At 36.8% G+C, this 23,265-nt stretch overlaps 1 protein-coding gene across 1 annotated transcript in view; it reads right to left on the bottom strand.

Moving 5' to 3' along the window:
* Nucleotides 1-898: 898 nt before the first annotated feature.
* The window catches only part of LOC137651244 (protein dead ringer homolog), a 32,691-nt gene continuing 10,324 nt past the window's right edge, over nucleotides 899-23,265 (bottom strand). Inside the window, exons 2-5 of the mRNA XM_068384472.1 lie at nucleotides 17,886-18,160; nucleotides 5,735-5,940; nucleotides 4,417-4,705; nucleotides 899-4,120 (exon numbers count right to left, since the gene is read on the bottom strand). Coding sequence (XP_068240573.1) covers nucleotides 4,014-4,120; nucleotides 4,417-4,705; nucleotides 5,735-5,940; nucleotides 17,886-18,160 — 877 coding nt within the window. The 3' untranslated portion in view covers nucleotides 899-4,013. The remainder of the gene's footprint in view (nucleotides 4,121-4,416; nucleotides 4,706-5,734; nucleotides 5,941-17,885; nucleotides 18,161-23,265) is intronic.

Here is a 23,265-nt window from a genome sequence, read left to right as displayed (position 1 = left end):
TCGTCTAACGAAGGGAAACTTTCTTTGAAAGTGTTCAAATCCCAAAGGGATCATTTGATATTTAAAAAAAAAAAAAAAAAAAAAAAGGTAGATTCTCAGTGATAAAATATTTTCGTCAGTATAGCTTTCGATCCACATAAGTTATTAGTACACACACTAAGGGATTGTTAATATGGTCACAAAATCCTTCTATCCAAACAGGGAATATTTGGTATCTGGAATAAGCTGATTTTTTTTTTTCATACAAAGGGAGTCAATTTTCTCAAAATGTTTTCGATACACAAAGGATATTATTTAATTATGTAGAAAAGCATTTGTATGAAGAAGGTACTAATTATTTGTTTACTCAGAATAGCTTACGATACGTACAGGAATCATTTGGCACTCAAAAGTTCTTTCAGCATACAAGAATATGATCTCTTGTTTTCTTAGAAAAGTTTTTTTCCTTATAAAAGCTAGTAAATCCTGAACATTTTTATTTGGTTCTTATGTCAAAGATTCACAAACCAGGGAGATTCTTTGGTTTCTCGGAAAATTTAGATACAGAAATGCAGTATTTGTTTGTTTTTCAGTAAAGCTTGTGCACATTTTACTTAATTTGGTCTCAGAAAACTTTCGTAACACAAGTAAGGGTTTATATAAATCCACAGAAAAGCTCTCATGACAAGTAAGGGTTTATATGAATCCTTATAAAAGCTTTTGATATATATTGTAAGGGATTATTTGGTTTTAAAAGGGCATTCGATATACCAAAGAGATTACTTGATTTACCAGAAAATCTTTTGAATCATAAATTTATGAGATCACTTGGTTTCTCAGTAAAGCTTTCATTTAGCCATTAGATACAGGTGAGCAAAAAAAAAAAAGGTGAAAGAATAGGCTACAAAAACACATGGAGTCACTACTAACACTTTATTACAGTTTCACTTTTAAGTAAGTGCCGCTCTACATTTTTAAGCTTATCGGTTATTCATGCTGGCGGAAGTGGGTTGGGCAACGTTTCAAGAATAAGAACCACCTCCTGTTTTGGTCTATAGGAAGAACACTGGAGAGCTGTACATTCTGTACAAGACAATTTACAACAGAACCTTAAATGCTATTGAAAACGTAATCGTAAATTATTAGGACAAACAGGGCAGCAAATGCGATATACAAACATGACACATAGTGGAAAATGAGGCGTAAAAACATGAGAAATTGAAAGACATCACGAGATAAGATAGACAGATCGAAGAATGGGATCAAAATACAACTTATAAACACTTGCAATTGGTCATCCCAAACCTACGATTGGGAAAGTCGAAAATAATAATAAAAAAAATGGGTAACTTTTCATGAAAGGAGTACCTTGTTGGATATCCTACACATAACTAGAAAATATTCTCCCCTTTTCAATCCCACCACGATAATTTTAAGGAGAATTCACTCACTATATTTATTGGTGGAGGGGACAGAGTAGGATGGACAGTGGTGCACTTTACTTTTGAGGCTGAATTTCGTGCAGAACTTGTGTCTGCAATAAGTAACATCTATCATAGCAGATACGCCAATGACAAAACCGTTTAGAACACTTAAGGCTATTTTTACAAGAAAACAAGACAAAGAAAATGAGGGTGGGAAGCTGTATGTATGTGTGTGTATTTTGTTTTGGAAAGCAATGGGTGTGTGTTTTAACAATGTCTTATCTAATGTGGTGGTGGCACAAAGTGACGGGTGTGGCGGCCGGGGCTGAAGAGCCATCCTTGTGTAGTAAGCTAACAGATCGACTTTGGAGTCCACTGTTAGCCTATCAACCAACAGCTGCAACACAACAACAATAGCAGCAGCAGAAACAGTAGCAGCTGCTACTGCAGAAGCAGTAACAGCCGCTACAGCAACAACTACTGCACCAGCTACAGCAAAAACAGTAGCAGTAGCTACAGCAACAACTACAGCAAAAACAGCAGCCGCAGGCCGTCAGCACAAATGAAGATCCCTGAGTAAACTGCTACAACACACTCGCACCTGCACCTAAGTACCCCGCATTTCTCTCGGCCACCAGCACCAACTGATCTATTTCCCCACCTCAAGTGGACTTCTTTTTTCCGCGACGGGGTTTGGCACTTCATACATACACACATTTACCACTTCTGTCTCTCTGTCTCTCTTTTACAGAGGGATGACACCAAGTTCTTTCGCTTTTTCTCTATCATGTGCGCTCACACTCACCACTACGCCACTTACCGACATACACATAAACAAAACTAACCTAACCAATGACTAACTAACTGTAAATATATATCCTAACAAAAACATTATGCCACCAATATCCAAAATATGAAAGCAATACAAAGAAGCACTACTTTGAATGGGACATAAAAGTTACTGGACAGCTGCTCTTTTTTTCTCTCTTTTCTCTTTATTTCATATGACAACAGGACACACACAAAACCATATATGTATAACCTGGAATTCAAAATTAATTCAGGTACGAACAATATTCTTCAGAAATAAAATAAAAAATACTGAGATCTCTCCTTTTAGCTGGCAATATTGCACTTGTCACTTCAGATGGATATTTATCACAAAAAATAAATAAACTAAATAAATAAATGAAGTGGCCAGTCATCATGATTGCAGTCAGTGTTATTATTTACTTTTATTTTTAATAAGGGAAGGATTTTGCTTGGCTTCTTCGGTGGTGGCATTACCGAGAAGAGGCCACACCTACTCATCCGTGTCAAATGCGACATGCTTTGTTGGCAAGGGGACTACTATAGGAACCTTACACCTTTGCTCAATCTCAAAATTACTTTTTTCTCCTGATAATGATAATAACAAATGTCATTATAACTATCATTATTGATATTACTAAACTAACAACAAGTGTCAACCAAAAAACAATGCAAACAGAAACAATTAACAAATGATTTCTCAAAAGTGAGCTGAATTGGCCACTTTGGCAGGTGTCTCCACTCAGTGGGGCAATGGGAAGGCTGGAGAAGACGTGAAGGAAGGAGAAAGAAGGCTGACTTGGTCCAGTGATCCTGTCTGCAGGCAGATGGGAAGAGCTGGCCATGGGCACATTACCATCAAGCTGCAGTACTTTCTCTTCTTATTTGCACTCAGATCACTGTCTACCAGAGGATGGCACTACTCCACAGAATTTCAGTGAGGATATAGCCCAAACAGTACCACACGACACAACCCATACTTTCCTCCATTTAGGTATATGAGTACGAACTCTAAGGTGAGGAAGGGGGCGTGATAGGAGACGCAGAGCAGCAGAGCCACAGCCTTCACTAAGGCCTCTTCTTTCCTCGTCATGTCAAGCTTCTGCCAACGGTTACCACCCAGTAATGAATTAGTGAGTATTATTTCTACATTCATGAGATCACCACATGGGGTGGCATAATCATTACATTATTACAAACTGACCGAACAACAAAGTAAAAAGAAATATGTCTGTTCTGTGAAATAATACTGTACAAGTATCATCATCACCACCATACGAATATTATAATAATAATAATAACTATAATTACACAAATAAATACAATGAACCCTGATTCAGGGTTTTATGCATACTTAGTTCATCAACACTATGACTTCAAGACAGTTTGTTTCTCTTGGAACATAGGGTCACTTCTCCACCTAGTTCTAAAACAGAAGACCCTCACACTGGATTAGAGGCTGTACATCAGGAGAATGCTAATCTCAAGCACATTTGGCGAGAGGGCACAATTATCTTTAGCAATGGCTGTATCCTCTCTCCACCACAAGCCATTCTAAACTTCTCTTATCGACCACCATCCCACAGGCGGAAAAAGCATCAAAGGCTGCTCTTGGTCCGTCAAGCAAGGGATAAAATCAATGCGTGAAGATTGGTGTCCCTCCGCCACACGAAGAGGAGCTCATGGCTCTCCCTTCAACTCTTTCGTCCTCAATACACTGAAGACAGCCATGCCTCCTGTCGTCAATAAAGCAGACTCCGAACACAAGAGGGTCTTGTGGGGTGGCGGAGATCTTGCAATTTAGCTGAAGCGTGCCCTTGGAGCTTGGGCAAAGAGTACTCCCTGATATAGGATGCCATTTATCTCCATACTCACCACCAAACTCTGATCGCCATTTCTACCATCGCCTGAAATCCAAATAAGAAGAGCAAGTAATGAAGGAAAAATAAAGGGGTAAACAAGATTATAATGTACACTTATACTTTTTTACATTACTGTATACATTAATTTCAAGTGGTAAAAATAATTCTATGAAGGCAATAGAAAAGAAATCTAATTGAATTTAGATAACTCAAGGAAATTATTGAAAAATGTTTATGAGTTAATGAGGATTTTGGGAACATTACATATGGCACAATCACATACACATATTTTGTGTGTGTTTACGTGTGTTATACTTTTATGTTTGATCATCACTACTCACCCCTTGACGTAATCTTAATATTAGCGCCGCCTGCTTGTCCCGTAGGTCCTGGCGTGGTGGGAGGTGGTAGCCGGGGGTCATGGATACTGTCCTCCTGTTGGGCCTGACGCTTGGGTGCCGGAGGAATGGAACTTTCTTCCAACCTGCCGCGGATGTCGTTCCTGATATCATTCCGAATGTCGTTGCGGAGATGGTCGTTCTCTTTAACGCGCCCTCCGCCGCCACCTCCTCCGGGCCGCTGCAAGCAGAAGGCCTGATATCCTCGGTTATCAAGAAGGGGCGGCACTTCCTACATGGTATAAAGTTAGCCGCTTAAGGGAGATGCTTAAGAGCAGGTATACAGGCACTACATCAACATACAAGTAGAATCAGTAGTACAGTTGGCTATGCTAATCTCGGTACAAGCTAAGGAGAGCTGGCGACCTTTGGCAACTCATTAATTAGTACAAGGGTCATTTTACTTGTGTAACTATAACGTTATTCTTTTCACAGGAGTATATATTACCCAGAGATTTATATTGTTGCTTAATTAAATATTACTGTGTCATTTGATAAATGGCATCTCTGGCAGATCGACTGTGAAGCGATTCAAAGTGAAAATTTTTAATACCATAAAATTAGAATAAGGTGTATCATTCTTATTATACGGCTGCATACATTATCCTTGTAATAATCTTACTCGACTAGGATTTCTTTGCCATTTGGTATAGGTCACTTTATCACATATAGATACTAACTTGCTGCACTGTTGAATGATGAAGCCAACTGTACAAAGTAGCAACTACAATAAAGAGAGAGAGAGAGAGAGAGAGAGAGAGAGAGAGAGAGAGAGAGAGAGAGAGAGAGAGAGAGAGAGAGAGAGAGAGAGAGAGAGAGAGAGAGTGTCTAGCAACAACGCTTGTCTAATCGAAGGAAAGAATTGCATGCTTTGATTTCTGATTGTTCAACAGGAAATATCACTTGAAAGATATTTTGTTTTAATAAAATATATCAGCAACAAATATACAACTAAATTACTTAAACAAGCAAATACACAATCACGGGTGCGCATAAACACCCACACATAATGGCCTCACCTGATTATAAGACACTAAAAATATACCTTTTTGACCGGCAATATAAAATATATTCATTTTTTTTTTCTGGTCTAGAAAATAAGAAAACCGTAGGTAGTTTAGTTGGTAGCTGAACCATACCTATTTGAATTGTTTTTCATCTTAACCCTCCTTAGTGCGGGCCTTATATATTTTGCTAGTAAAACTTTTCAACATTCAGTTACAGCTTAGGTTGACTAAGCAAAACACAAAAACTTCCTTACGTCGTCTTTTACGTCGAGATTCAGTGCCTCTTTCTGAGGGGGGAATGGTACGCCCGCCAGGGGATGGTGGGGAGGAGGAAGTTTGGGCAAGTCGTCCTCGTGCTGGAAGCCACCGCCTCCGAGCCCCTGGTTGTACAACTTCCACATGGTTAACCTCGTCGCTTCCAGCAATGCTTCTTGTGATCCAGGAGGGGATCCACCTCGACCTAAATGATGGAGAAATGAATTAGAACAGTTTGTTAATTGTTATTAGTAGTAGTATCAATATGTTTTTTATCTAAATTATTCTATTGCCTTCGTTTTATTAAGTTACTATTTTTGTTATAACTCCAATTAAGTGCTTAATTTATTGATAATCACAAAGTTAAGGTAAATAGCGCAGACTAACTATAGGAGTTCCTCGACCTCGAAAATCCTTGTTCTCCTTGTCTGGCGCTGTCTTACAATTGCTATAAATCTGCACAATTGTTACACTGTGTTAATACAAGGACATGAAAGGCACGCCAATACTATTACTTCAAATAGCTAAGACCTTGACGTTTCACGATCAGCACCAGTTTACTCTATTTTTCAGCTTTTATTTATTACTAGATTGACTAACTTTTTATTTCCTAACAAAGTATTTACTAGAAAGAAAAAAAAAAACATACGTTCCACACACGAACTATTCCATTTCCGCCTCCGATTCTGCTAACCTTGAGACTTTATTATAAAATCCACTCTTGCGTGTTGAGGAATAACACTTGATCACATATTGAAGTTTTCAGGTAATATGCAACAGATGTTGTTTTCCTAGCGCTTGGAGTGAACAAAGTCCAATCCGAGGTATTCTGAATAGTAAAATAGTCGTACGATTGTCTTCCATACTGTTCTTTAGTGCACTAACACTTTTGTATTTTGGATTGTAGGCTGCCAGACCTAGAAATGATACCCTTTAATTTTGTGTTCTGCATGGAGTATTCTAGGACCGTATTCGTTGACATCCTAGTGGTCCACATGGTAATATACTGGGACTCTGGCTGATTTCAGTCATTAAGTGATTCATGGGCCACAAAGTGACGTTAGCACACAATGAAGATCACACATCGTATGTTGCAGTTATTTACTCTATCCAAATATAAAGCAAAACTAATGTTTGCTTTCACAAAGATCTAGAACATTTTAGTTTAGAAGTGTGTCAGTGCTTTAGTCGGTGGAACTCGAGTGATTCAGATAGGATAACAAAGGTGTTTTAATTATTGAAACATTAGTGTTTTAGTCAAGTGGAACATGAGGGATTTAGATAGGATGCCACGAATGACTTACGATAGGATAACAGGAGTGTTTATTCAGTGGAACATAAGGGGTTTAGATATAATAACATGTGCGTTTTAATAAAGTGGAACAAGTGTGGTTTACTTAGTGGAACACGAATGCCTTAGATAGGATAACACGAGTGTTTTAGTCAGTGGAACAACAGTGTTTTGTTCGGCTTGGTGTGATTTGAACTACAGCAAAACAAAGAACTTTACCGATAAATCGTTTCCAGAAAATGCATCTACAACATGATCCGTTGAACGTACTTTACTGTAAAGCTGTATTTCAATACTTTACTCCCTTTTTATTAGTACTTGTCTCTCTTGGAAATATATCTAATATTTTCTTAACACCTTATAATGTTTTCCCGAATTTTAAGACGTAGGTACAGTAGTGAATATTATACGATTACCCATTTGGTGAATTATCTTAAATGATCTATTTTTCATTTTTTATTTAATTTCTCCTACTTACAGACACCATGTGAAAGCCTGTTTTTCAAATTAATGAACGTTAATATTTTAAAAATCATAACGAATGCTGAATGACAATTATAATAAGAATTATTGAATAAAAATTAGCAAACAGATGCCACCTAAAATTATAGGCAGTAATGGAAACAAATAATTAAACTCCATCAAATGAACACAAGTTAACCTAAAACAAAACAGCCTTATTCTTTCATTAATATCCACATCTGGAACACAAAAGCATCCAGCAAAAGACGAAAGTAATATGGAGGCTCGCATTCCCGAAGAGAAACTATGACTTACCTCCCTGAAGAAGGCGCGGGCGTATACATTCCCCTGATTAACCACTATGCCTCCCCCAAACACGCCCACCGAACACTTTCGAGCCGACCATGAACGCCCACCTCCCTAAATGCTATCATTACCGCATTCATCGTTTTCTATCACTGCAGATGAAATAATCAAGTCACCTCATGATACTCGATTCCTCAAGACTTGAAATAGCTTTCGTTGAGGAATATGTAATGCAAAAGTTCATCAGTTCTGATTGTTGAAGACAGCTTAGAACTAAAGTGTACAGCTCAAATGCCAAAACTTTAAGTTTTATATATCTGAAACGAGTCACATAATAAATCAAGTTAAAAGGTTTATAAACCTCCAATTTGCTTTGTACAGATATAATGCAGGATAACCACATGGAAAATTGATAAATGTAAATGAATAGAAGAAAGGAGAATCAGAATTGAGTAAGAAAGGAGGAAAGGAAAAAGGCACTATGGACCCGTCCAGCGTTTGTAAACATTAGTTTTGTTGTCACTAAGCAAGGAAAGACCTATCAGCCCCTGTAAGAACCACAATCGAGCTATGGTGACTTAACAGCAAACCGATATATTTTCAACGAGAGAGAGAGAGAGAGAGAGAGAGAGAGAGAGGAGAGAGAGAGAGAGAGAGAGAGAGAGAGAGAGAGAGAGAGAGAGAGAATCCACAATTATCATCAGAACAAAAGCTCTATCATCAAACATTCGGTTCCACGTCACAATCCAAAGAGGGTAATTATCCAGTCTACCAAGGCCCCTTCCAGCAAGCTATTCAATCATGAACTCTATGAGTCTCTCCCCTAGAGTCCATATCGTAATGGCGAACATCCCGGGAAACTGCCTTTTATCAAACTCCAAATCATCTTTAATGCTTGACATTGTGATTAATTGGGAGATGCAGATAAGCCAATCTCGGCTGCCTTCTCGCTCTCTTGCCTCGTTCAAAAGGAGGGCCACGGCCGGAAAGGAAACGGCCGTGTTTTGGACGCAGTTGAACAGACAATGTTCGCCCCGAATGCGGCGTTGGCGATACAACAACAGGTCGCTCTCTCGGTCTCTTAACGCCGACACATCACACGCCATTTAATAACCCGTCTTCGATAAACCTTGAAAAGCGGCGCGGCGAACGAAACCACAAGAGCGGAGTCCGAAGCGAAGCATTCTGGAAAGATGCCCCAGTGATGGAACGGTGGGAAGTCTGGTCCTCCCATTAATCTTGTCCAAATAGATATGTAAATAGGCGGTGCGACCTGCTCTGACCCGCGCTCCCAGAGAGAGAGAGAGAGAGAGAGAGAGAGAGAGAGAGAGAGAGAGAGAGAGAGAGAGAGAGAGAGAGAGAGAGAAATATATTGATATAGCAATGGTGATTACGCCCCAGCGAAAAAAGCCATTTCCCAACATATACAAATATTTTTTTTACATTCCATTCGTTCCAAAATCAAGGCCTATAGAATGATAAAAACATCCCAAGGTAATTACTGTTGGGAAACCAAATAAAATGTATTTTGTAGAACTGGCTATGATGCTAAAAGACACATTACTAATGTAGTAGTTTCGTATGTCTATTAAAAAACCTGTCAGTTTCTTTATGAATTCCCCTTTTTATTTGTCTAAGATTGCTATACAAATAAGGGTGAAAAAAAGGTTAGAATCATATTCCCACTTTCCTCTTAAAAGCCATTTTGTTAGCAGTGCGTATCACGAAGGCTTTAATCGTAAGCCTATACTTTAAATGGAGTGCTTCTTTTTACGGTAATCTGTTAATCCACTGTATACCTGGCATTGTCCCTCCTAAAGAATTTCAAAACTCCTTGGATAACATTTCAAATCTATAGATAATCTATATGAATATATTGATTAAGAGGAAAAAAAACTTAAGAGTTCAAACGTTTCGTTACAATGAAATGAAGCAAATTAAATTTGTCATACGGTTTCTTTACGGGCTGCCAACTCAAGAGCGCGTGTTTTACAGAAGGCAGGACAATCTAAAAACGAAAACAATACAGGCAAGAAACTATTTATACGACCACGTTTATTTTGATGTTAATGAAGTTATGGCAAATTCCTTCACTTTGGATCTATGGTGTCCCCATATCCGTGTTCATAAACTTAAGCAACCCCTTACAAGGAATATTTCTATATTCTGTATGGCTTTCTAAATATCACCAATCCTTCGCACTTCACCGACATGACATAAGAGCGATCCGACAGAGGTAATTCAAACAGTGACTTTTATCACACCATTTGTATGGTACTTGGGCTTGCCGGAAATGGTCTACCTGCTTTACAAAATCGTATCGAGGACTATGTTTTCAAGGATATCTTCCGGGAAAATGTTTTTAAAGATATTTCTCAAGACAATCTTTCCAGAAAAAAGGTGTCCAAATAATTCCATACTTTGATTACATTCTCCGTTCTTTAAATGCTTTAAATCCGTACTTAAACAATGACCTCTTAAACGTCTTTACAGTATAATTTCGTTAATCTAAGATATTCCGTAAACCATGACTTCAATTTAAAGCACCGGGATTCATTTTATTTTCCAAAATAGTAAAATGTTAATTTTTTTCCCTTTCTAATATTATTTGCCTATTTCGATATATATTTCTTTAGTATATCTACATTTTAGTGATACCTGTCCTAGACAGCATAAAGCTCACAAGTTTTGTAAGTATTGCTGAAGGTTAGATGTTTACCGCCTAAATATTCAATAAGCTTCTACAGCTGCATCAGTGTATAATTACCATTATAATTAACGGTGCTCTTGAACACTTCAAGTAAATACGAAGTCTTAACTTATTCCTTTTAATCATGTTAAAAAAACATCTAACATCTAAGTCATTTCCGCCCGCAAGAGAATCGATAGTCAGGAAGAAGGAGCTGTTGTGTATGGACAATTGTGCTATTGATAGCTGGTCTATAAAGCTCCGTTACTCACCTGTGGCAGGTAATAATTAGAGAACAAAATTTAAAGGCGATTAGGCGACGTCCATTCATAGCGGCCCCACCACGACAAAGACCTCATTATCATATCGTTTATGAAAAGGAATAAAAGCTTTTGTAAAACCTCATCGTCTGGATTCCATTGTAAATTCTACGTGACTCTAGCATTATCACTTCATAAGGCCAACTCAAGATAAACGACCTCCTAACATAGAAATGGCGACTATCTCGTCTAAATGTCAATTTTGCAAGACGAATATTTCAATCTTAGTTGAGTTTGCAATAAGACATTTCTTTATATTATACAATTTAAAGAAATCAGTTTATGGTACAGTTCCATCTGCTGTAATCCTGTTATGTTCACCAATTCAAGCACATCAAAAATAATGAAAAATAAGTAGTGATGCCAAAAAAAAAAAAAATCTAATTACTAGATGTATTGATTTGGATTTGGAAGACATCGTCCAGACAAACACCAGGCCATGTTCAAAGCCACATAAAAAACGAAGGACGATCCAGATTGCGTAAAATAACACGCCCTATCAATAAAAAAAAAAAAAAGACAAAACCTTTACCAGTGGGCTGTAAACGTCTAAAGAAGAGATAATAGGCACAATCCAAAGATCTTGGATGTAGGACTATATGATTTTGCGTGGCAGGTGAAACTGGGATACGACTCGAGGTATAAGCAAGATGGCGGGTCCTATCAGCACCGAAGATGTGCTGCCGGCTGGATGATCCATCTTGTCTTATCCTTATGGTCCGCCTTTTTCTTCTCTAACCCCCACCCCACCCCCTTACAAATACTCTATCCCATCCTCTCCCCTTCTCTTTTGATCATCTCTATCCATCTTCAACTCATCCATATCCGTCTTTGGCTCCTCTCGTATTCTCCATCTAAATTATGTGGGTGCTTATCGACAACAGCCATCTGCCTCAGGCCTCTGTGCATCTCCAGACTTTATAAGCCCACACGGCATTTATATTCGTGTACCTGAACCTGTCTATTCATTATACGTCATCCCTGAGGCTTTCTTAAAACCTTAGTCATTGCTTCATTCTAATTACAGATTAATGCAAGAGTTTGTTAGGAAGTCTTACGGTAAAGGAGTGGGTATATTTATCCACCTCTACCCGCCTATCAATTATATTCTCTTAAGAAAGGATTTTTTGTTGTCATTCCTTAAGACCAACGATAGATTGATACTAAAGTGTTTGTTTTGAACTGCTGGCTAGAGAGAGAGAGAGAGAGAGAGAGAGAGAGAGAGAGAGAGAGAGAGAGTTAAATTCATATTACATGGTTGAAGTTTTCCCTTTGAAAAAATTACATTCACGTTTAAATTTTTTTCTATCATATTTCCTCAAGCTGCAATCCCCGGAAGTCGACCAACAACCAGATATGAAGGGGTTTAAATGGAATGGTCTTTACGGTGTATCGAAACACGGGTCTGGTCGGCTATTACACGACCCCGCTGCTACTTGCGCTACAACACCCGTAAAAGGGAGGTATTTCCAGGCTATAAAAAACCCAATATGCTAAATATGACGAGATTACGAGGTATTAGTAAGATCCCAAGAGAAAACAAAACGAAGGTGCCGGGCCTCAGGGGGAAAAACAACAAATCCGTATAAACCTTCCGACACCAGTTCTCTCGTGGTACAAAATAAGACTTGGAAAATGGGTGAGGGAAACGACTTGAGATTTATGTTCTCTAAATTAAGGTGTCTGTTCTTTGACAACAAATATCAATATAACAATTTGATCCTTTTCAGTTCCACTAAATGTTTATATTTTATAAATTACTTTAAAATTCCTGCCATTAAAGTAGTTGCACTATTTTACCAATCAGTCCAAAAACGAAGTGGGTTTATTATGTATTTGACTGAAAATTAGTATATATATATATTATGTTGGTAACACTGAAAACGAGTTTATACAGCTAGTGGATAACCCTGAAAATTCAGAAATTAGCAAATGGATGATTCTGAGAAGTGCATCCACTTCGATTTATTGAAGACACTTCACTGACACATCTAGCAACACGTCCCACCTTCCATCATTATCGTTGGTAAGAGGTCATTAAATGAATAAATCCTTTATCATTCACTGAACGAATTAAGTACATTAAAAATTCATCATCAAAAACATCCAAAAGGATTAGCTTCGTCATCACCTTGATTCCTTACGTTACAAAAGCATTTATTGAAACTTATATCAATTCAGAAGAAATCAATAATAAAAAAAAGGCAGACATTACGCGAAGGTATATTGAGAGGTTGGGAGGATGAACGGGGCACAAGGGAGGGGCAAAGCGCCCCCTACTGTGTAGTAATCACCCCCTGTGGTGGCCACTAACTGGCCCGCCACATTCACTTACTCACTTTACGCCCAGTCGCCCACCCAACTCAAATCTGCTTAAATGTATCATCGTAATCACCTACGAAAGAGGCACCACACCTGATGTAAGAATAAATAAAATAGCCTTTGGAAGGCTGCGTAGTTAAAACCTTGCAATTGCATGCAACAGGAGAAAAGGCCATACGGTTGGTTATACCCCTGTGGGACGAGGTGTACCTCGTTGGGGTTATCCACAATAAGAGTAATACCCACGATAAGAGTGAATATCTTTTGATTTCCCTCACTTCTGTGGGATAATGAGTATTATGTAGAGGATAATTTGGATGAAAGAATATATATTATGAATGGTTTCACCCTTGTGAGGCGAGGAACACTTCGTCGAGGGTCTCCTAAGTGAGAACATCCCTGTGGGATGAGGAGTACCTGCTCAAAGATGTCAAAAATAAAAGACTTTCAACGAAAGGTTAGTTCCCTGGGGGATGAGGAATCCCTCGTCGAGGCTCCCTACAATAAGAGAAATCCTATTAATAGTTTCACTTTTGTTAAGTGAGTAATTCCAGTCGTGGCTCTCCACAATAAAAGTACCTCATGCAGCCTATTGATAATAGGAGAAGCTCTCTCTCTCTCTCTCTCTCTCTCTCTCTCTCTCTCTCTCTCTCTCTCTCTCTCTCTCAATCAAAAGATGGGATCTTTAACTGCTGATTAACAACCCGGTACTTAGAACTGCTGAGGTTGGCAAAGGCACATTAGATCTTCAAGGAATCGCTTTCATACACAGAGAGAGAGAGAGAGAGAGAGAGAGAGAGAGAGAGAGAGAGAGAGAGAGAGAGAGAGGGGGGGGGGGGCAGTCATACACCTCGACAATACTACGGTAATTAAGCCGGGAAATATTGGCCTAATTCGGATAAATCCAATCCAAACAAAGACATATTTATGAACTCTTATAATATCCAGTAATAAAACGAATCTTAGAATGACCAGTAGTTTCCAGATCTTCACATCTATTGCTTTCCAATTTGTCGGATTATAGACTTGAAAGATATAACAGGGATAACATGAACACCTACAAAAAAAAAAAAAAAAAACAGCGTATACTCACTCGACAGGACAGAGGAAGGATTATCTGACAAAGAGGTGACAATTTTGTGGCATAGAGGATGCAACGAGCTAACTGTAGGTCATTTATCACACCGAACATGAGATCATGGTGACACTGGCACCCTTCCCCTATATCTTTTTAAAGGTAATATACTATAGTGGCGGAAGGACCTTTTAGAGGCGCCTTACCGAAACTTTTTTTTGGCTATTAATATTAAAAAAAAAAAAAAAAACGATCTGCATTATTCTATAATCCTTTCTACTACCAAATGTAACTTACTTTCTTTTAACTTTTTACCTTTATTTTCTGTTAGGCTAAGAAATAAGAGGAATGTAGGTATGAAATATAGACCTTCTATTATGAGGTTCAGCACTGGGGCAAGCGAGTTCATTTACAGACAACGAACAACTGTGAGGGAAGAATTCGAGTATCTTAATATGAGGTTGGGAAAATGTGGCCTTATTTACCCTGACTGTGACCCGCAATATGCAGCTAACTACCAGGCACATACATTTAATGCTTAGTTCAACTGAAGAAATTTTAATTTTAAAGGACTAACCACTTATCACCGCCTCCGATCGAAATCAGGAATCTTCTCCCTGCCCTCCCCCACCCTTCCCCTTTAACTAAACCCAAGTTTTGAGAATTTCCCTGATGGAACATTTATTTATAACACCAATTATTCAACTAGGTATAGATAACTATTTACTTACCATACTTACTGAAAAAAAAAAAAAACTATCCAGGGTATATGTCTATTGTAGGGTCTAAAGCTATCAAATATGCGGCCCAAGACTGTACAATTAGCTCTCACTAGACATCCAAAAGACAAGATATTAAGGCTTTCCAGAGAAATTAAAGACTTTCTTGATTTCAAAGCGCTTCGATAATGTGGATTTGACAATAAACCAGCAATATGCCTTGTGAAATGCTGGATGCCTTGCAATGTATACGATAAAATGAATTACGAAAGGTCCTGTAGAGAGTAGGGTTCCCCTGCAATATAAATTTAGAACCAGAAAAGCAGCCCTTACTATACTGTACTTAGTCGTCTGATCAAAAAAGTCAGCTTCCGTCGTTCAGCTGTAAATGAATATCCTCTTGGGTTTCGGGACACAGGAGTGAGGATTTCTGCATCTGGTCACGAAGCAGGGTCCAACCAGTGTTAAGAATGCAGTCAGGCGTCGGTCCGCGACAAAAAGTTGTAAAACTCAAAAGAGGCTCTTAAGTAAAGAAAGCTATCGGCATTGCTGAAACCAGTCTCTTGAAAATTGCATAAGACTTTTTTTTATCAATATAGTTGATATCATTGTCACTATTGCTAATTTTAATAAATCGCTAAATCACATTGCTAAAACGAAAGATCTGATCTCAAGTGAGGAGAAAATGGAACAGGTAGATGTTAAAGAAGTTGGATAGTTACGCAAGGACGAAACAAAAGGCACTCATGAAAAAAAGGCCTAAGTAACATCTAGTGCCACGCAAACCAGCACGAGAGAGAGAGAGAGAGAGAGAGAGAGAGAGAGAGAGAGAGAGAATCACAACACAACCACTATGAAATTAGACCTCGCTATTAATTCGCACCTGCAACCACTTGGAACTCGAGTCCAGTCACAATATTTTCCAGTCCTCTGCAATGTTTGATTCCAGTCACAAGCGCGCCATTAGGTCTCCCCAATTTATGAACGTCATAACTGTTTATCTCCGACCAATATGTTGTGAAAACACATCACTAAGAGCGTTGTATTGATAAAAAATAGCCCTGTGACAGCGGAATAAGCATATGAATGGCATATTAATCATACTATGGATATGTCAAGAGAAGACGGGCGCAACAGTCACTGATAATGACACATCACCCACCTCCCTCGAAGACGCATTCACTCCACGCTCTGGGATATCCAGACCCATCTGCAGGAGGAGGAGGAGAAAGGAGAGGGGAAGGGGAGGGGAGAGAAGCAATAGGGGAAGCAGAGAAGTGGTAGGGGAAGGTGGACATCAAGGGGGAAGAGGAATTTGAAGTTGCGTTTTCAAATAATTTTTTTTTTCCTTAGCCTTCAAGAGACGCTTCGCATTGGTAAGTAATTTATCTCTGTATGAAATATCAATGCAAAGACAATTAACTTCAAAGTCGCACTGACACTATTTTATAAACTACTGTCGCGACAAGTTGGCAAATAATTGACATAACGAATTTCCCTTCAAAGAAAATTGTCATTGTATACTCAACCGCATCAAACTTGTCCTTATAAGTATATAATCTCTAGTTCAAACGACTAATTCCTTTGCAAAAACTATTTTACTATGATGATAATGATGGATCTAGAAATGTGAACCGATTAAATAATTTCTCTCTCTATTTTCTAGTTTTTCCAGACAAGTCCCTAATATGAAACACTTAGCTTATGTGAATGAGAAACCCTGTCAGTAGGAAATAAGGATTTTGTTAATTCGTATAATAATGCAACCATTATTTTCTCTTTCCACGATTGGTTTTATTGTTTATAAAAAGTCAATCGATCTTGCAATTTGTCAAAAGTTATTGGAGGTCAAAATTTAAAGAAAATTCATTTGAGAACTAACTATACTGTAAAAATTGAAATTGGTAATAATAATGATAGTAAAACGATAATTACTACTACTAATAATAATTACAATAACCATCGTACCATTATTAATAATAAAACAAAAGGATAAAAGGTAGTAATAATAAATCTATACGTAAGTACATTTCCCATCATCAGTATTATTTTTTTGTCTTGGTGTCTTTGAAGATGGTGCCGCAAACGTTTTTAGCTATATGATAAAGTGGGCGATTGCTAGGAATAATTCGGAAAACAAACTACACAAGGATCTATAATTCAGAATACTTTCTAGTATATTACAAATTTACAGGAAATGTTAACACTTAAATGTATCAATTACGTTACGTTAGGCTCTTATTTCTTTACGAGAATTTTGTTTCCCCTCTCTGACTCGAATTAAAAACGAAAAGACAAACAAGATATCGAATTACCTGACATGACGTAAAGAAAATATTTTAAAACTATCGGAAAGAAATGTGTAAATATCTTGGCCAGGAACGATAACAATAGGAGAGATAATTCTACAGTAAATTTGTTTTTATGAAGAAATTTTCACTTTTCCCTACATATGAAACGAAAAAGGCAACGTAATTGCGAAAATACATAGGATACCCAAGTCAAATTATTATGCAAATGCATACGCTCGAGTATGTTTAGCCTTAAATTGTAAATGGAATAGAATTCTTAGTTTTGTAAAGCGTGTCCTCAATCATATTCCAAGATATTTTATATTACTTATTTCAATGGATTAACCGAACTAATACTTGGCAGTATTCAACTACTGTACATGACTATCTTTCCAAACCTAAAACAGCCAGAAAACGACAAGAAAAGCAAAGTCAGCATCTCTTGAAAAGATCGGTGATATTATAATATGCAAATTAACCACAGAATAAATGTATAATATGCATAAAAATGTACCCCTCCTGAACCACACTGTGATGTGCACAGAGCACGTCTCATTTACTGGCACTGAGGCACCCACAGGATCGGAGGTGCCCAAGACCCAGCTGCTCCTCGGGAGTTAAAATTCAAATAAAAAAAAAATGGTTTTGAGGCAAAAGGGGTCATATCCTACTCACCTAGGAGGTAGTCCTGGGGGACAAGAGGGTGTGTGGTACCGTTGCCATTCAGCTGCGGTCGTGGCACTAAGCTGAGTGGGTTCTGAAGATTCTGTAAATTCTGTAAGGATTGGAGATTCTGCAGGGGAAGGAGGGGAGGCTGACCCGGGTCCCCGTAAGTGCCGTAGGAAGAACGCCGACCTTCCCGCCGGTTGCCGTCGATGGCGCATTGAAGCTCAGCTGGGTTTGACAGTTTCATTTTCTCGCACTCGTACGGGTACAGGTATTTCATGTACCTGAGGGTTGGATGAAATCACTGCGTTAGAGAGACAGTAAAGGGAAGGCCTACTACAATTACAAAATGGAAAAGAAAAAAAAATATGCATTGAGAAATTAAAATAAACTAACAGTAAAGTGATAGAAGAAAAACTTGAACCTACATTAACAAATTTGGTTGGAAACTTAACTGCATTAACAAAATCAGAGTGAAAATTGCCAGCATTAACAAAATTATGAAGGAAACCTATTGCATTAACTAAATTAGGAGAGAAATTTAACTGACAGCAACGACAAAAACTAAAAGAAATCAACTTCAATAATACATGGAAAGAAAATGTGTTTTTATTGACTAGAGGAAAATATCAACATTAATACGACGCAATATAAAACTAACAGCATGATAATAAAAAATAACAGCAAGGTAATAAAAATAACAAAATTAACAACAAGGAAAGGAAAAAATGAACAAGAAAACAAGCTGTTATAACAATATTTAAGGCAATAAATTTATTCTTGGACAACAAAAACAATAAAGAAAAGAACGAGAAGCTGAGTTTCGGAGAAGATAAGAACGCCAAATAAGTTAAAACTTTCATAGAATATCCTAATCTCATCTACCGATAAGTATCCTTAACTACTAGCCTCCAACACCCCATCCCCTGGACACAAGACCCCCCCCCCCCTCCTTACCCACAAGTGCAATCATCCAGAAATTAGTGTTAATTTTTAAGAGAATACAAATTTTCTTAATGAATAACTAATGTTATTTTGACTAATGATCTCACCAGCTTCGAATGACTTATGACTTAAAAAATAAAAAAGTAAAAAGAAGCCCCAGATGACTTCAGGTAAGGAAGAACTAATTAAGAACAATTATTGCAAGCAAAGGGATTTAAAGTTATGACAGATGTCTATCAATCATCAAGTGAACACTTTTCATATTAAACAGGCTAAAACTAATGGAAATCTCGTAATATAAAATAACAAATAAATTAAAAATCCATAAGAATCAGATTGAATTTAGTCATAAAATAATGTGTATTGAAGTATAAATTAAAGCGAATGAACTCGACCACAAGTGTCAGTGTGGAAGGGTGAGGTTCTAAACCAATGAGGGACAAAGACTATTAGAAATATCGTCCACCACGGTAAAGAACTTATACGTCTTGTCTAATGTTAACAAATGCCACAAACATTACTCTCATCAGTCGTGGACTGCAATTTATGTTCATTTAAAATGCAATTCAGGAAACAATAGTGTGACCACTCAAACTAACTGAAAATACCTTTTTTTTTATTCTGAATTAAAATTGATGGGAAGGCTAGAAGTAAAAAAGCTTAAAGTTTTCTGAAGTGAATAACTGAAAGTTAATAACACCACATTAAAAACTAGTGTAAAAACAAGCTACACCTAAACCCGGGAACCTTCAATTATACATTAAATTCCTCAGACTTTTCTCTCTATTTTGTAGAGATAGAGGGAGAAATATTTCATTATTTATCTGTGCTAAAGAGCCCTTTCCTTCACCGTCTCAAATCTACACCACCACATGAAATGTACAACTATCTGCGAGCCATTTCCTCACGCACGCTTAAGAGCAAATATATTAATCACAACTTAGGAGTAAAAACATCAAAGAGGATCGCTCATTCTTTTAATTAAAAAGAGCCTTTTGCCGCATACTAAAAGGAATGAAAAAGTAGGGAAACCTTTCGAATCCGAATGGCACAAACACACGCACCCAGAAACGGCAAACACTTTATTACAGACATTTCTATCAGCGTTGGAAACGGCCGAGAATCGACCGTCGGACGCCCCTCCATAGAGATGACATCGCGATGGATTCCTCATTTGCATTTACGTCCCCAAGCTCCTGCCTAATACGTATTCTGATTCACCTTAATGTATCTCAATTACATACCGCCTCCGGCTACGGGAGGGAGGGAGGGAGGTCACTAAGGAAAAGAGAAAAAGCGGACGAGAGGAAAAGAAATAAAAAGAAAAATTCCGACACATGTGATTGGCAATTGGAGAAAATGGAAGACAAGGCAACTAATATTCATGAAAACTTGATAAAACTAGTCATTGATAGAAATAGAAAATGGAGGACGAGAGCTTTGCAATGTAAATAAATATACAAGCATAACTATTAGAATAACTAACGAAATCACACGAATTTTAGAGCCTACACCTGTTTCCATATTTCAGTATACGAAGAAGAATGAATAAAATTTTCTTCAAAAAAAAAAAAAAAAAAAAAGGAAAAAAAAAGGGGGGGGGTAAGACTGAACTTTATCAAACTTGTAAAATGTTATTCCCGATTAATTAAAATTCATTACATAAATTGCCAACACACGACACCAAAATTCTAACGTACCATTGCCTCTTTCTGCATAATAATAACACGAGCCACTTACAACTATTCTATCCAATCTATATAAACTTCAAGACCAAACTATCGTGACAGTAAGGAATAAAAACATCAATCATTGCAGAACGAAAGCGTAACAGTTTCTTAACCACCTTATTTATTTTCAGTACCAATATGCAAATGAATTGGAAATGCTAATTTCAACGTTTTATTTGGAAGTTGACCCAATATATATTGCGTGGGAAATATTTTATTTTTCAACAGAACTTAGCCTGCAAAGAATTTATAGAGAGAGAGAGAGAGAGAGAGAGAGAGAGAGAGAGAGAGATTAAAAAACTATTAACACTTACTGTACAGAAGCAGAGTTAAGCAAGCTTCGATTACCTTCAGTTCAAATTACTAAACATTTTATAAGAATGATGGGGTTGCAATAATATCACACAGATCAATACAATTATACCTTCGATGTAAGGTGTAAGATGACAAGGTTAATATTGTACATATTCACATTCTGAAAGCAATCACATTCCTTTATACCTGCAATATAATCCTTTTTGAATGGTAAAGAAGTTGATTGAAAAACGTGGGCTCACAATACACACACACACATATATATATTATTATATATATATATATATATATATATATATAAATTATATATATATACACATATATAATATATACATACACACATATATAATATATACATTGCTCATGTAAATATATACATTGGTTTTTACTGCTTGTCTATGGACGATCAATATATAACTATAACACCAGGTGTAAGTGAATGGTAATAGCAGCTTATGTTTAAACGTATGACATCAGTACGTCCGCCCTATATATATATATATATATATGTGTGTGTGTGTGTATATATATGTTATATATATATATATGTATATATATATATATATATATATGTGTGTATATATATGTTATATATATACATATATATACATACATACATATATATATATATATATATATAATGTGTGTGTAACTATTTTGTAACTAATTCTCGTGATTTTTTTAAAAAGAGCAACCATTACATTAATGAAATTTCCTAGTGGGTTTGTTATCCCGTGATAACGTATTCGATTTGAAGTGTCACTCTGGCATGTTTGAATATATATATATATATATATATGTGTGTGTGTGTGTGTGTGTGTGTGTGGTTTGTATACCTGAGTGGGGATACCATGACTTGGTTGACAGGTTTGTGTTTCGTCATTATCAGCAAAGTTGTACAAGTCAGGGTCATTCGTACTAGGTTGGTTTGCTATGATCTATCAGAGTGAAGTCTCCCACAATCACCAATCCGCACTGGCTAGCGTGGTGATGAAATGGCCAAACCCGGACATTAATAAGGACATGTATGAGGCCTTTGTCCTGCAGTGGACTAGAAGCGAGTGCATTTGTTGTTGTTTGTATACCATCGGGTTTGTCAATCATACCCTTTTCCCATCACGGCTTCTATTTACCACATTTGATTAACTACCAGGTACAAATTTTACTGTTCAAGTTAATGTACCAGAATGAGATTAATTATGAGTTTTGATGATTTTTTTTTTCAAATTGAAAAAAATAGTAATGTACAGTAGTTGTCTTTAAATGAAGACGGCATTTGGTTTTACTTAGCAATGATGGCGTCAATGACTAGGGTAGTTTTGATGACAGAAAATACGAAATATATAAAAATATTATGTAGGCTGGTTTCTCTTTGGCTTTGTTTAAGTAGAAATACGCGCAATACATTTAGTTTCATATATATATGTATATGTATATATATATATATATATATATATATATTTATATGTATATATAAATATATATATATCTATATATATATATATATTGTTTATATATATTCTGTTTACATGAGAGAGAGAGAGAGAGAGAGAGAGAGAGAGAGAGACTTGATATAGATGTCATCTAACAACCTATCATGTAAACGAGAACGATCCTGAACGCGGTAATTCTTCCTCTCCATTCAAGTGAAACCTTATGGAAGATCTATTCTTAAACACATTCGCATACAAGGTTGTAAAATCCCAGCCACAAAAATGCAAACCTTTCCAAATAAATTTTAACACAAGACGTTGTTCTTTCTCCATAAGAATATCCAGTCTACTTACTTTTATTTTTATTAAGTTAGGAAAATTCAATAATACGTTTATCGCTAAGTCACACAGATGAACTAACTCCAATTTGAGTAAGCAAAATAAAAATAAAAACTTGCATAAGAAATTTTATTGAATGATTACCGGATTAGATTAAATTCGATCAGGAATAGGATTTAATTTCAGAATAATGCTGTTTGAATCCCAAAAGCCTTCAAACGTTCGAAACGTGGATAGTGCCATCATGAAAATAGCACAGCAAAAAGGCAAGTCAAGTTTTTATGAAAATCATTTCACGCCAGGCTTCAAACATCATTATTCACAATACCAGTTCCAGGTCACACTAACTGTTGTTTATTTATTAACAACTATTAAACTTTATTTTTTCTTATAGTTTAACGCGTTTATTTTCATTGAATATATTAATTTCTTTTCTACCATTATTCAACTTTATTGTTCTTTTATTATTTTTTCAGGTGTTGGTATTCAATCTTATATATAGGTCTTCTGAATAATGGTAATAATAATAAAGAACTTATAAAAGACAAGAATAAATAGATTAATAAAAATATTTTATTAGTGAAGAGTGAGAGTATAATGTTATTATCAAATTAATATGACCTTGCC

Source organism: Palaemon carinicauda, chromosome 12 (assembly GCF_036898095.1).
Source record: "Palaemon carinicauda isolate YSFRI2023 chromosome 12, ASM3689809v2, whole genome shotgun sequence".
In the NCBI taxonomy this organism is placed as follows: Eukaryota; Metazoa; Arthropoda; class Malacostraca; order Decapoda; family Palaemonidae; genus Palaemon; species Palaemon carinicauda.
The sequence above is the reverse complement of the archived record's forward strand: the minus strand, read 5'-3'. Positions and strand labels throughout refer to the sequence as shown.